The following is a 15380-nucleotide window of genomic DNA, read 5'->3' as shown; positions in this document are numbered from 1 at the left end:
TTGCAATCTTTTTTAAAAATATTGTTTCTTATTGCGCTCTTAAACTTAAGCAGAAATGAGAAGTATTCATTCTTGTCAGTTTTTGTGAAAACCACTGTTTCAATTTCGATCACAATTTATGTGAAGTAAAATTAAAAAAAAGTAAAAGACAAAATTAAAAAAAAACTGTTAATGTTGAACCGCACTCGGAGACGTCCAATTGTAAATGTATAGGCACTTAAACATAAAAAGTAGGCCTATTGTAAGATAAATGAATCTTTGGACCAACCAGAAATTACAGAAACACCATTTCAACCAATCAGAACTTGCAGGGAAAACAGAAAACGCGAACATTAGCTGGCGTAGAGGGTTAAGGCAGTGGTAGTCATGCCGATGACGTGTGTTCGATTCCCACTCAAACCATAACTCTTTTTTTTTAATTACCAAACAAAGTTCAAAGTGGGATCAACGCTCTGGCTGAGTGCTAGAAAGGTTACAATTGGACGGTAGTCCCTTAGACATGTTCTGATTGGTTGGCGCTGTCATGGGGTCTTTCAGGGAATTGTCATGTTTAAGTGGCTATCAATTGTAAACTGTAACCACACACATTAATTCTCACTTAGATCTCAATTTCAGTAATAACACCGCGAACCAATCAGAACATGTTTAAGTGGCTACCATCCAATTGTGACCCTTCTACAAGTGATCCAGAAAGTAAATTCTTGTTTTGAACTTTACTTAGAAATTACAGAAGAAAAAAGAGTTATGGCAGTGATGGGAATCGAATCCACGCCATCGATGACTATAACTGACCTATAACTCTCTATCCCATTTAAGTGACGGCGAAACGTTTACTTAATGTTTGCGTTTTTGTTTTTTCTTCCTGGAAACGCAACTTTGATGACGTCACGAACACCGTAAGCTTCTGATTGGACAGTGTAATTGCTGCAATTGTGATCTCAGCAGATCTTAGTGGGATTTAACATGTTTAAGTGGTTATTGCTATAAATCGAGCATTTGGGGTGGTGTATTTTTCGACCAACCACAGCTCGAGGTTTAACCAGCATTTGAAGTTCAACTCGAAAGATTAATGACCAGCCACTAGTGAAACTTGCTTATAAGTACAAGCTTGCTTTTCTAAGTTAAGAAGTAGAATTTAAAAGCATTTAAACTTCTCAATACCTACTACTCCACGAAATCCACTTACAAGATTAATGTGATCGAACAGCTCGCCATGAGAAATATCTTTAGTATGACTCAATGGAGAATCAAATCCGCATCTACTGATGCAGAGGCGGGCATTCAAACTACTAGGCCATTGAGCCGGATATTGTTACTGTACAACAGCTGTCAGTCGAAACTCGTCCAAGAAGACACCATAGACAAAATTGAAACAATCATCACTTACAAAAAAACAAAAAACCATGGTGTATGAGAGCAAACATAACCCAGACACTGAGGTCCTCCAAAAGGCATCTCTATCCAGCATTGAAGCATCTTTGTTAAAAAAAACAATTACGTTGGGTCGGTCATGTTTCCAAAATGAACAATCAAAGACTCCCCAAGATCATCTTATTCGGAGAGCTCACCACAGGCCACCGCAATGTTGGCTCTCCAGAAAGTGTTTCAAATACACTCTAAAAATAATCACTGAAATTATGCAACCCAGACACTCGACATTCGACAAATCTTTCTGAAGATGAAGATTTGTAGGAGCTTACTGTGCATGAGGCCGTCTCTATAAGTATGAGACTTGTTCTTTGCGGTCGAGCCTGCTAGTCACATATCTACCTTTTTAGCCACAGGAGAGCTTGCAAATGTCGTAACTTTGAACTGCAATCTTCGTTTCGAAGTACTGCCATATACGAATGCTGTGTAGTGATTGTAGCTTTTCAATTTGTATCATGTTTACGAGGTGATCATATTATTCTCTGATCTACTTTTATTGCTTTACTCAAAAAAAGAACAACAGTTAAATTTTGTATCAGATTTAGAATGCCACCATAGTATTACCCGACTTATCCTCACTGCTTCATTTAAAGTGCAACAAAGAACACAATCGGTACGATGTTGAAAGTATTTGTTATGACCTGACCTGGAATCGATCTCAGATCTATCAGCACTAGAAGCGAAAGAGAAACCCCTCGGCCACTGAACTGGTCATGTAGACCAAGTATTTTGTTACGTTTATGCACTCAAACAATTGAACTCACAATAGCTTTAGATGATTTTTGTGTTTCGCTTCTAGGACAAACCAGTTCTCGCACACTGCTTCTGCTGATTGTGGAGCTTCAAACTGTTGGGAGGCTGAGTTTTCATTTATTGTTTTATTTGTAACGTTTGTTTTATGCTGATGCTACAATTACAAAGAATCAACTACGAAGCAACTTTTGAGGTGAAACTGGTCGCATGTCCAGATTGTTCAGACCCTAGCATTGGCACAGTAGGCTAGTGCAGCAACTAAATCATTAGTTGGAGATGTTCATCTTAAGTTTAACTTGTCAGCACGGTCAACAGCTCTGTAAGCAGAGTAGTTATCGCCTTTGACTCTAGTAGGGGAGATGTGGGACCAATGAAACAAAATGGGTATTTTTTCCGTTGTCGCGCGTGATTTTCGCAGTACAGGGCTACTTAAGCGTTTGAGGGAAGCACATCTTCTTACTGTATTTATGCATAGCTAAGGCTTCGGATTAGACCACAGATTAAAAAATTATTTCACTTTTTAAAAGTTCACTTTTTTGTATCATTGGTCCCACCTGGGTGGGACCTTTGCAACACACCAATGGGACCTATGAGACAGGTTTACTACTTACACGAAAACTGTACTTTTTCTGAAGAAAGATTGCATTTTGTGTAAAAGCAAACAACAAGAAGTTTCTAGAACGAACATGGAGAGATGGAAGAACGAACAAGCTGATTCAATACAAAATTGTTTAAACAGTAACAGTTGGCTGGGGAGGGGTCGTCACAGACAGCAATGTGATATTGTGACAAGTCTATTGCAAATTTCAAAACACCAGACAAGCGTTTCGTTTTGGCAACAGAGGTTGGGTCTGGCAGAAGACATACAATATCACAATGAGACACATAAGCCACATTTTTATTTCCTGGGAACACAAAACAGTCCTTCATTTTGTCCGATGTTTTCTCAATTTAGTTTTAAAAACTCCATTTCATAGTCATTATCTTGATCAGGTCCATGTGCAAGCCGGCCGATGAAATGTTTAAATTTAACATCTGCATTTGCATGAACTTTGGCCACTACATAGGTTCCAGTAGAAAGACAATCAGGAATTATGTTTTGCAATGCATTTTCTTCACATGAAACATCACTGGTGTCGGTGCAAACACTCTCAACGTCAGTTTCTAGATGAACTTCCACAACACTGCTTGTGTTAGATTTTGAAGATTTTCACAACTGATTTACGTTTTCGTGATTTTCTCTTTCTTCCCTTTGCAACTGCTTTTGGATATGGCCGTATTGAAGATAACAAAATCGAATCATTTTTTTGTAAAGAAGCTGAGGTACAAGGCTCAGTTTCTCCTGTTTGGTGATGCTCATCAGAAGTTACATAATTCTCACATTGTACGTTTCCAGAAATACCTAGATTGATTTGGAGAAATTCATAAATTTAATGAAGTGTGACAACACTTCAGAAAATGGCTCATTTTTCATCCATCCTTCAAGTATCTGCCAAGAGTGGTATGATCAAATTTATGTTTTTTGGCAGCTTTTCTCACAGATAAGTTATATTAAACAATGTCATGCAAAGCATTATTTGAAGCTTCATTTGAAAAATTCCTTTTTAAGCCTTCGGATGGCTTTAACATAGGCATTTTCTGCAAAAAATACTTTCAAATTCAGACAGGGACCTTTGAGACATGGTCTCAATTGACAGTGTCTCAAAGCTCCCCCATCTCAAAAACTTTGAATTAAACGATGGTTTCACAAAACTCGACTTATTATCTCTCATAAAGCCTACCAATCTTGTAAAATACCTTCCTACCTAGTACATGAAAAACTTAGCATTTGCTATAATAAACACTTGAACATAATATTGAAAGTTTTCCAGAAGTACTACATTTTACTTTTGCCTGCCAAAAACACACTTTTGTCTCTCATTTCTGCATTTGCAACAACCTAACTTTCAAACCCCGTGGCAAAGAAGGTTTATGTAATCTCGTTCCAATAACTACCAAAAAAAAAGTTAATTTTTAGTAGGGATCAAAAACGAGCTGTGTTGTATTGGTCCCCTTGTATCATTGGTCCCACATCTCCCCTACTGGTAGATCTGGGTTCGATGTAAGGTAAGGTCAGTACTGTAGACTTTGAAAACGGTACCGATTGTGCTGTTTCTAGGGTAACGCAGTGAGAATAAGTCTGGTAATTCTGTGATGACACCTTAAATCTGAAGCAAAATTTAAAATGAGCCCTGTCGCTAAAAGACCTAAAACAAATAAACCATATCATTATTATTAAGTTGACTAGTGTATGAGTAGGCTAACTAACACAGCTATCGAAGAATCTTTCAAAAAAACTTATTTATGGTGTTGCTTACACAATTTTTTAAAGGTAAATTGTGATCTTCAGGGTTGCAAGGGTTATATTGGTTTCTTTTTAGTCTGGATTGCTTTCAAGCTGATAATTTTTTAGCTTTTGTTATACGACACATGTTTACTTCAGTTTTGTAAGATGGACGTTTTTTTTTGGTAGGACATGCCTTTTAACATGAAGATAACAATTTGTATGTTGATGTTTAACATTAGTTTTCTGGCCCAGTGTACTTGGCTCAGCAAAGATCCTCATACAAAAAGAATGGCGTTTTTTATGATGTTGAAGTTGCTTTCATGCAAAAGGTTTCTGTATGACTTGGTGTTTGTAGTAGATCAGCATATTTTACCGAATTTTTATCTTAGCAATTTTACTTTGCTGTACTTGTAACCAACCCCGCATCGGTTGGTTTATGCGTTGGTCATTGGATACAAGTGATACATGCAGGTTATTGAATACAATATATATGGTTGCTTCTAATCAAAACTTTGTATACGTTGAGAAAAACAGATCTTGTACCAGTTGCCATATGGTAGAGCAATATTCTTTTTGTTAGGTATTGGTTTCTTTTTGTTAAGGCAACTTATTATAGTTACATACTGTTACATATATTAGTTATAGCAGGTTTATCTGTAGAAGTTTAAGCTTCTTTTTTGTTTATTTTTGTTTTTTGTTGGGGCAACTTGTAGCCTATATCTCAAACTGAAGATTGGAAAAGAGCAAAATGTCGGCGTTTGTTTCACCAGCAACAGGTTTGTCACAACGTAGTCACTTTTTAGAATGCTACAGCAACTGTTGACCTTATAACTCATATAAAATTTACTCGTTTGTGTAGAAGTCAACAACTTGAAGGCGATTGTGTATTCTTTGGCTGCCATCGATAAACGGACCTATCTTCTTCTTGAGTGCGTCATCAACAAAACAGGACAAGACAAAGGTAAAAAGTGGAAGGATACGTTAAAGCGTCGTTTTTCCATGAAGTCGAAACCAGCAACTAAAGAAGTCTCGTCCAGTCCAAAAAAAATATCGCGATTAGCTCCGGCTTCCGCCAGTTTACATGCAGACCTTACTAAAAGTGTCCAACAAGGATTGAAGAAGCTAATGCCGCAAGCACAATTTCAAGAACAAACAGAAAAAATGGTGAACGTTTGGAAACCCATCACGACAATGAATGTTCCTCGCGAGTACAATCGTTCAGAAAACGTTCGCATAACTGGAGATAGAGATCCCAAGCTATTGGAACAGTTAAGCAAAGTGCATTTTCAAAATCAAGCAATGATTCGTCAATTTATACAATCAACTCGTCCATCAACTGATGATGAAGGTGCCTGGACATCTCAAGGTGACTCGACATCTCAAGGTGCCTGGACATCTCAAGCTGACTCGACATCTCAAGGCGCCTGGACATCTCAAGTTGACTCGACATCTCAAGGTGCCTCGAAATCTCCAGCTGACTCGACATCTCAAAACACACTTGAATTAAAAGATTGTCCAGAACAGGTATTGTTAAATTTGAGTAATTAACAGAACACTATTCATGTGGAATGTACAGTTGTTGCTGATTTGGTTATTTTCACAAAGGTAAGAATTCAATTATCTGGTGATGTCGGTTGTCGGTAACCTTGGCATGAACAGGGAAATTGAAAAACGTTTTTTTAGTTATTTTTTTAATCGTTTTTACATTTTAACTTATCGTTGTGTGTACTATTTTCAATTGTTCCATACTTTTTTGCAATTAACAACTATAATCAGGCGAAGACCTTTCTTTTTTCTTTCCAATATACCATTTATATCTGTGAAAGACATTGTAAAATTGTAACTGCTAAATAACTTACTATAAATTAGTTTTCTGTAGTTTTCACTTACTTCTGTAAGTCAAAACTGAGGTCTCATTCTCAGTAAAACCAATGGACCACCCAACTTCAAGTGCTACCAATGATGAATACTGTTTGGATGATGAATCCTGGGAAATGCTGTCCCAGTGGTGACAATGTTAATAGTCAAAACCTCCTTTGCTTATATCTTAATTTCTCATCAGTTTGTTTATTTCTTTCATTCATTTCTGTTAGCCATTTTTTTTCTTATATTATGATGAGTAAATGTTCTTTAAATCTAAGAGGTGAATCTGCAGCCTAGCCATGATCGACAGGTTAACTAATCGATGTCTTAATCATTTCAGAACAGATACTTCATGGAAGCGAAAGTGAAAATTTTCTTCTCGCATTTAAATTTTAGACAGACTGTTTAAGCAAATGAAAACATTTTTTTTAATTTTTTGTTTTAACTGCAAGATCAACAATGACTTAAAGTTGGTCAGCAAGCTACTTAAAAATTGATTCTATTCAGATTTTGAGCAATGGAATCATGAGTCTTGTCTTCCTTGAAAACTATTTGTATGCGATTGGAATTGTTATTGGCGCTGAAGCAACTGAACTTGTTCGACGGATTGAAGTTATCGGAAAAGACGGCAATGAACCTTCTTATGTTTGGGAAGAGGTTCCATCTCTACCAGAGCCATGCCCGTACCATGCTGCTTGTGCCATAAATGGTAAGTCCAGTTTACAAGACTCTGTGTTGCATATGCAGCAAAGATTCTTGAGAAGTAAGCTTACATGACTTTGGGAGAGTAGAATGAATATTTGTGAAGAAACTGCAACAAAAAATAATATTTTCAATTAACCCTTCATAGCTTAGCCTAATGTTGCAAATTTGTAACGAATTGTACAGCTAAAAATTCTGTGTTGGTTGTATTACACCTTTTAAAAAAAAAATTCTGAAAATTTCCTTTTTTTCATTTTTGTTTAGTCTAGTCTACAAGATAAAAATAATTTAGTAAAGCGTATAGGAAATTGCAGAAACCGGATAATAGAAAGAACAAGAGAATTCTTTCAAAATCTCTATGCTAGCAATCAGGGTCAAGGACCGGTCGACAACTCCAGTGACAAATCTCAAATTTTAGCAACCACTTCAAAAGTAAATATCTCTGAAATAAAACATGCAGTTGGTCAGATGAAACGAAATAAAGCGCCTGGTAAAGATAATATCACACCTGACCTAATTAAAGATGCAGAAGAAACAATTTCATCACCTCTTGCCCATCTGTTTACGGAATGCATTAAATCAAGACAAACTCCTTCCAACTAGAAGAATGCTATCATCATACTTCTTCATAAGAAGGGAGACCAAAAAGACTTGGGAAACTATCTTCCGATTAGTCTTCTTCCAACAATTTACAAACTTTTTACCCGAGTAATTACCAACAGAATTGCTAAAGATTTGGACTACCACTAACCGAGAGAACAGGCAGGTTTTAGGGAAGGGCTTTCAACTATGGACCACCTGCATACTATCAACCAATTAATTGAAAAAACAAACGAATATAACATCCCACTCTGCCTTGGACTAATAGATTATAAAAAAGCGTTTGACTCTGTTGAAACATCAGCTGTCATTTCAGCACTGGAAATACAGGGAATTGACCAATCATACACTCAACTTCTCAAAAACATTTACGCGGAAAATACATCTATAATTCGGCTGCACAAAGACTCTGAACCATTTCAGATTCAAAAACGGGTACGTCAAGGTGACACAATATCTCCAAAACTTTTTACAGCAACCTTAGAAGAAATTTTTAAGCAACTTAACTGGGAAGAAAAAGGAATCAAAATTGATGGTGAATACATAAACCATTTACGTTTTGCTGATGACATCATCCTTATATCTGAGCAAGCTAAACAACTACAAACAATGTTAAGTGAACTCACTACAGAAAGCAAAAAGATTGGCCTTCATATGAACTTTAAAAAAACGAAATTTATGTGTAACAAACTGGCAGACATCGACAGCAATATTCTTTTGGATGGAGCGACTATCGAAAAAGTTGATCACTATATGTATCTTGCCCAAAAAATTACAACCAACTCCAATAAAGAAGATGAAATCAAAAGAAGAATATCACTTGGATGGCAAGCCTTCGGAAGAGCAAGTTCGATATTTAAGTCAAAACTGCCTCTTTCTCTCAAGAAACAAGTCTACGATCAATGCATCCTTCCAGCCGCTACATATGGTGCAGAAACTTGGAACCTTACAAAGAAATTAACACTTAAACTAAGAACTATGCAGAGAGCACATGAACGAATCATGATGGGTTTAACATGGCGAGATAAAAAAACTGCCGAATGGATCAGAAATCAAACGAAATTACGAGATGTATTAAGCACAATCAAGAAACTAAAATGGTCCTGGGCAGGTCATATAGCAAGATATCAGGACAATAGATGGACTAAAAAATTAACAACATGGACACCACGAGAGACCAAAAGAAAGAAAGGAAAACCAAAAGTAAGATGGAGGGACGACCATGACAAACAATGCAATACAACCAATTGGTACCAACTAGCACATAATCATGTAAATTCACATGAAAAGGGGAAGGCTTACGCTCTGCAGTGGGCTCTCACAGGCTGAAAATGGTGATAGGAAATTGGCTGGATAGATTGGTATTATGACGTCATCATCAGCCCCCAGTTTTAACAATCCCCATGTGTGTTGTCTCGGCTTGTTTGTAGTAAGCCATGGCTGGAAGAAAATTGACGCATAATTGATTCTTCTGGTGACAAAAGCTAAAAGTTACTTCAAATGGTAATTTAAAGTTTCTAAGGGTGGTTATGTGTTGCTTAAGAAATACACAATTTGCAGCAGGAGTTTTTCCTAAAAGGTGTTGTGTCAGAAGAGCTTCATCCTAGTAAACCTGAAATTACGTCTATGGTAAATCAATTATTTTGTCAATCAGATTCAATTTTGGTGATCGGGGGAATATCGTCAATCCAATGCTTCATTGAACTTTGTTTAAGCGAAAATCAATTTTCTATGGGATGGATGGAGAAGACTGACCATGGTGACATGGCCATATTTAGAACAAAACATTGTTTGGTTGAACTTCCAGGTGAAAGCTTAAGCTATCTGGAATGCACTCAAGTTTTTTAACTTTATTAGTTCAAGAATTGTGTATGATAACTATAACCTATATTTTGTATTGTACCTTAAAGTTTGATAAGTCAAAAATCTTGGTAAAGACCTTTGGGCAAAAATCAATCTTGGAAAAGGTCGAGACATGAGTTATGGAAAACTGCAGCAAATCCACAATGATATGAAGAACAATAGTGACTTTTTTCTGAATGACGTTATTTCAACCAATGAAAATCGGAAAATACGTATCTCATATAAATCTCAGCGCTGTTAGTGCGTGCGCGTCACTACGGGCGATGGAGCAAACAACGACATCATTTTTGATTGTCTCATGTACTCCCCTCCCCAACGGAATAACATGTCTCTGCAAAGTTGATGACCTGACGAAAAAATTGATTTCAAGTCCTTCCATTCGGCTGATCACAAACTTTCTGCTTCATACGACAACGACGACCACCTCAGCCGTCACTTATTGCTTGTAGGGGAGATGTGGGACCTATTCAACAAATTTTGATTTATTTGTCTGGAAGCTCTATTTTTTATCCGAATTTTCCAAAACTTGTTCCGAGCACAAATAACATTAGCGTTTACTCTCTGTGAAAAGATTAAAAAATTTTAATAACTTCTAACACATTTTTTCTGAATTGTTGAATAGGTCCCACCCCTAGGGGACCAATTCAACATCAATCTGACCAAAAGATCTGATTATTATTTTTCATTTTTAATAAAGAAAATGCAAAAAGAGGAGTGTTTTTACACGCACATGATTATGTTATAACCTCAAGGGCGTCGCCAGCGTGGTGGGCACCCCCCATGACGAAAATTTTTCAATAAAGAAAAAGGTCTGCTCCCATAATTGAAGTTTGGTCCCTCCGATCCTGATAAGCTGGCGACGCCACTGGGAAGCCATGTGACAAGTTAATGTTTATGGCACCAACGGTTTTTGCAGGTTAAACCACACAATCGTTCCCTTCAGATGAGATTTGAAAATTCAACAGTCTGTTTACTGTTGAATTGGTCCCTGAGTCGAGTGTTGAATAGGTCCCACAACCAGCCGTTTTTACATTTTACTTAAAAACGTTCTACTTGTGATAGTGTCAGATATGAAACTATGCAACTGCTTACACTAACTGCCAAGCAATATTAACCAACATCAAAGCTTGGTCAGTGTGCTGTGTAAGACTATTAATCAAAGATTAACTGCACCCTTCGAAAGTTACTTCTTACGTTCAAAATCGAAAACTTCGTTTTTCTCTTTAACTGCGTGCCTAATCGTAAAGAAAATCTACAATACATTATCTTTATTAAATTAAAACTTGGAAACATCAAAATCAAATGAATTTTTTTTTGCAGGGGTCTAAATACGGCACTGTTGAATAGGTCCCACTGTTGAATAGGTCCCACATCTCCCCTACGCGATAGCAGAAGATGGTTTCCAGTTGTTTTGACCTGAATTCAAAAATACTAAAAATGTTCGAAAAGTTATTTGAAAAACAAAACCGAGAGAGCACATACCGGTACTAAATCTTTTACACTACACTACTGTAGTGTATATCAAACTCATCATCATCATCATCATCATCAACCAGTTTTGATTATACAGGCCATGCTTTAATCTTTATGCTGAGGGTCTGGCCTGTCTGTCGAGGGTAAAGTCTTGTTCTTCACACCTCACGGTCCTTTGAGTAGGAAAAGTCCAAGTTCAGGGCTAAAAGGTTGCGCTTAACGAATTCTTACCAAAAAAGTTTGCTTTACCTTGACCCTGCTGAGCTGCATTGTTGACACATCTGACATGAGAGATCAGTGCTGCGCTGGACGTGCCCAAGCTATCTCAATCAGTCAAATTGGAGAATTTAACCAACTTTTTTTTATTTTAAGCCTGGATGAAAGAGTTTCAAACAACCAATAATGATGCCCTTCGTTATTCTAGGTCTAGGTAAATGAAATTTTCAATATTTTTAGTGATGACTTCTTTTTCTCGGCAGGAGCCATTGGCCTGTTGGACTTTTCATTCTAATTCTTCGCTTGAAGTCATTTGTATTTTCCGGGGTTAGAAACGCGAATTAAAATTTTATGTCAATTTTTGCCAAAATACTCATTTTAACATTTTCAGGTAGTTATTGCGTGCTAGGAGGTAAGGACGAAGACAAAGATCCATTAAATGAGGTCGAAAGAACCATTAACGCCTTGGACTGTCCTGACAGCCCATTTGGATGGGAAATAATCTCAAGAATGCATTACAGCAGAGTATCTTTCATTGCCCTTTACTATCAAGACTGTCTCTATGCTATAGGTAAGTAAAATTTTGTGAACATCCATTTAGGCCAAAACATTGCGCCACTGTCTGCAGGTAGAACAATTTTTCATATTTTGTGTAAGATGATATATTGGCCAGTCTTGTCTATTTGTCCGGTTAAAGTATCTTGCCAATACATATCCTCCTTCTCTCGTCGGACCTATGACTTATAGAAGGTTGACTTTCACAAATACACACTGCAACTGACAAGTAAATTACTTTCTAAGAATCGTCTAAACAATATTGTGCAACACACTTGGTGCAGTTTTAAGCTAAATATCTGAAATATCTGAAGGTGGATGTAAAAGAGCAGAAAAAGGTTTTGTAAGCATGGAGCGATGCGCAATATCGGTTGAGAAGTGGGAAAAGTTACATGGATTTGGAACTGATGCTCAATGCTTACTGGAATTTATTGATAACAATTACATTTGCATTCTTGGCGGGTGAGAATTTTTGTTTAAAATATAGACTTGAAGATGATACTGTTCTTGTGGAGATTAGCAATCGTTCATTCTTCAAAGCTGTTTTTTAGAATACTTGAAATTTTCTAATGCATACAATTCTTTTGACTTCTTGAAAAAACAAATATTACATAAGCAGAGGTTCTATCGTTCCCACGTCATGCATATTCCAACACAAAGAACCATTTTTAATTGCTAAGATATTTTTGCAGTAGGGGAGATGTTCCAACGGACAGGGTGCGACCAACGGACCACCGTTCTATTTCTTAAAATAAAAGTTGGAAGCACGAAAAATGTTATTGTGGTATCGAGATTAACCTTTTGGGTTTTGGAAATCTTCCTTGCGGGGACCTGTGATTTTTTTTCATATTGTTATGAAGGAAAGTATGTTTTACAAGGTAGAAAGTAAATTTTGAATATTTTTCTTCTGCAATTTTTTTCACCCATCGGTTTATTTTTTCAAGACTATTTTTTGTTTGCTGATTGCTTATTCATTGATTAATGAAATTGCAATGAGTTAAATGTTTAAATTTTATCCATCATTAAACTAGGCAATAAAATCCAAGAACTATCATGTTTCTGACCAACGGACCACCCACCTGTTTGACCAGTGGGTCACTAGCTAATTGTTTAACAATGTCTTCCTTTATGTATTCAAACTAAAGATGTTAGAAATTAAAACAACTAGCAATAAAACAGGGTTGTTTAGTTCTGAAAATCTTAACAAAGCTGTCGAAGATGTTTTGAAACTAAATATTTTTGTTCGAAACTCGGCGAAAAAATATGATATAGGCTACCACGAACAACGTTGGCTCGTTATGTTAAAGAATGAATCAATGGATAGTGAGAAAACTACTGCACCAACACCCTTGGCATCTACAAAACACCTTTCTGATATCTTGAAGTTTTCTGCAACTTTAGAAAAATATGAGATTTAAAAAAAGTAAAATAAACACCAAAAACACTTGAATCTCATATTATGAAATTGAATTGAATATGAAAATATGAAATGAAATTTCATAATAAAAGCATATTTCTAGTGCTTGTTGCGTATGTTGTTGTGTTGTTTGTGTATTAAATAGTCCAAAATAAGCACCAGTGCATCAGCTTTTTGCCAAGTAGAAGTGACCCGTTGGTCGAATAGCAGTGGCCCGTTGGTCGTATAGGGGTTTGACCAACGGGGCACTTTTTATTATCATTTAAAAGTTATTTTTCGGCAGTTAGTAGTTGGAAAATTAAAAAGCTTTTTTGGCTGAATATACCAGGGTATGTGACCTACTGTTGTGCCAAAAAAGGAGGACGCATGACCTTTGTATGGACAGAAAATAACAAATATGTGAAAAATGACCCTTGGTGACACATCTCCCCTACTACGCTAACTTGCAGCCGCCATAATTTATCTTGGCGTTGAGCAACATGCTATTGCAATACCAGCTCGGATAATTCAACTGCTTGCATCCAGTTTACTAACGAAGTCGTCGAAATTTTAGTTTAGTTATTGAAAATACAGTAGGCTATATGCCAACTGCGTGCTACAAACCCAGACAACCACTTTATATGGTAGGCCTACGTACATATATCTTCATCAGATCTGGTAAAGATATGTACCGGATAAGCGGTGGAATTACGCAGCGGATAAGGCGCTCTCTTTCCAATAATGCAATTCTGGTTCGACTCCCTGCTTTAGCCGGTTGTTGAAAAACACTGATCACCTCTATTCAGAGTGTAATAATTTGTGTGGGTGTAGTTGTTGAAGGAAAGGTGTCCGAGAGAAAGGAACTAGCCACTCTAATTTCGTTAGTGCCGAAGGCTTAGTATAACGAAAACCTTATTTTCCCATCTCCCGATGCTTAGATTCAAGTATGGGCTTCACCTTTACCTTACCAGATAAAGTGGTCGTCTGGAAAGAGCTTGATTGTCTCTGTATACGATGACATCAAGTATTGTTGCTTCCTGCAATGTTTGGAGGGGCAGGCTGATTGAAAAGACCAAGCTGCCAAATTGTGTAATGTAAAAATATTTTTACTTTAGCGATTGGCATGGTCTCGCTGCTGGGTATGTTTATCTGGAAATCATAAGTCATCACATCAATTTTTATAGAAAAAAATTTATTGCAGCCAATACATTCTTGCAATATGTTCTGTGAGTGATCCTGCTATTTGACTGCCTTGTAAAAAACTTAAATATCTTTTTCATTTAATCGTCGTCGTCGTCGTGTGAACCTCTGGGGCCGAGGGTCTATCCTTTTACCACCTCAGATTCACGATGTTCCCGGACTACACTGGAAAGCTACTAGAGAGCAGCCAGTCTTTAGTTTCATCATTCATGACACGCAGACCTTCCACTCCGTTAGGTGGCTTGAAGATGGAGCAGTCATTGATGATGTAGTCTGCGGTCTGTTCCTCAGCACCACATTCACAGGAGGAGGAAGAGGCCATTCCCCATTGGTGCATGGCTGAGCGGAAAAGCCCGACGCCCGTACGGAGACGGTTGAGGCGCACCCATGCCTGTCTTGGTAGTGTTAGATAATAAATGACATTTAATCATCTAACACTTTTATCATAATGACATTTAATGATAAATGGCAATAGAGATACCGATAGACCAATAGAGTATTTCTCTATGTTTGTACTAATGCATCAATCCTATATTTTTTCAGAAATCCAGCAACTTTCGATTTGGCATCGCCTCACAATGTTCCATCTCAGGATTGGGATTTGACGCCTAAAATTGATTTACCGACTATTTACTTTGAGAATACAGCATCCACTGTTGTCCACTTTGAGAATACAGCATCCACTGCAATCTAGTTAAACTCTCTATACTTTTCTCGGTACAAAGAATTTCCAGCGTTGTTCAAAGTCAATCTGTTCGTTTTTTGGGCTTTTTCTGTTTCACTAAATACATATTTTGCATGCAATGGAGGTAATATGCTTTGAAAGGAATTCTCAACTTGGAATGTAACAGTCTCATCTCGATAGTAACCATGTTGCAGATGCTTATCGTTATTTGCATAAGAATTGGTTTCTCTCACCAATTCACCAATCAAATCAACCCTTTATTATATTCGGTTCGATGTATAAGAATTACCAGGCTATGTTTAACCTTAATTTCAGCCAAG

The 15380-nt window shown here is 37.0% G+C and overlaps 1 protein-coding gene across 1 annotated transcript; it reads left to right on the top strand.

Annotated features, from left to right (window-relative positions):
- Positions 1 to 5255: 5255 nt before the first annotated feature.
- On the top strand, positions 5256 to 15069 carry LOC145778393 (uncharacterized). The gene is made up of 7 exons (XM_082589869.1): positions 5256 to 5283; positions 5367 to 6031; positions 6878 to 7079; positions 9327 to 9479; positions 11616 to 11795; positions 12094 to 12241; positions 14919 to 15069. The coding sequence occupies exons 1-7, from the start codon at positions 5256 to 5258 to the stop codon at positions 15067 to 15069; spliced, it is 1527 nt and encodes a 508-aa protein (XP_082445995.1).
- The last annotated feature ends 311 nt before the right edge of the window (positions 15070 to 15380 follow it).

This window comes from Aplidium turbinatum, chromosome 10 (genome assembly GCF_918807975.1).
Source record: "Aplidium turbinatum chromosome 10, kaAplTurb1.1, whole genome shotgun sequence".
Taxonomy (NCBI): Eukaryota; Metazoa; Chordata; class Ascidiacea; order Aplousobranchia; family Polyclinidae; genus Aplidium; species Aplidium turbinatum.
The sequence above is the reverse complement of the archived record's forward strand: the minus strand, read 5'-3'. Positions and strand labels throughout refer to the sequence as shown.

Bases quoted from the DNA above. Each gene is read 5' to 3' on its own strand.
- LOC145778393 (XM_082589869.1), top strand. From the start codon at position 5,256: ATGTCGGCGTTTGTTTCACCAGCAACAG. The intron at 6,032-6,877 runs GTATTGTTAAAT...GATTCTATTCAG, and splicing joins TAAAAGATTGTCCAGAACAG to ATTTTGAGCAATGGAATCAT. The intron at 11,796-12,093 runs GTAAGTAAAATT...AAATATCTGAAG, and splicing joins AGACTGTCTCTATGCTATAG to GTGGATGTAAAAGAGCAGAA.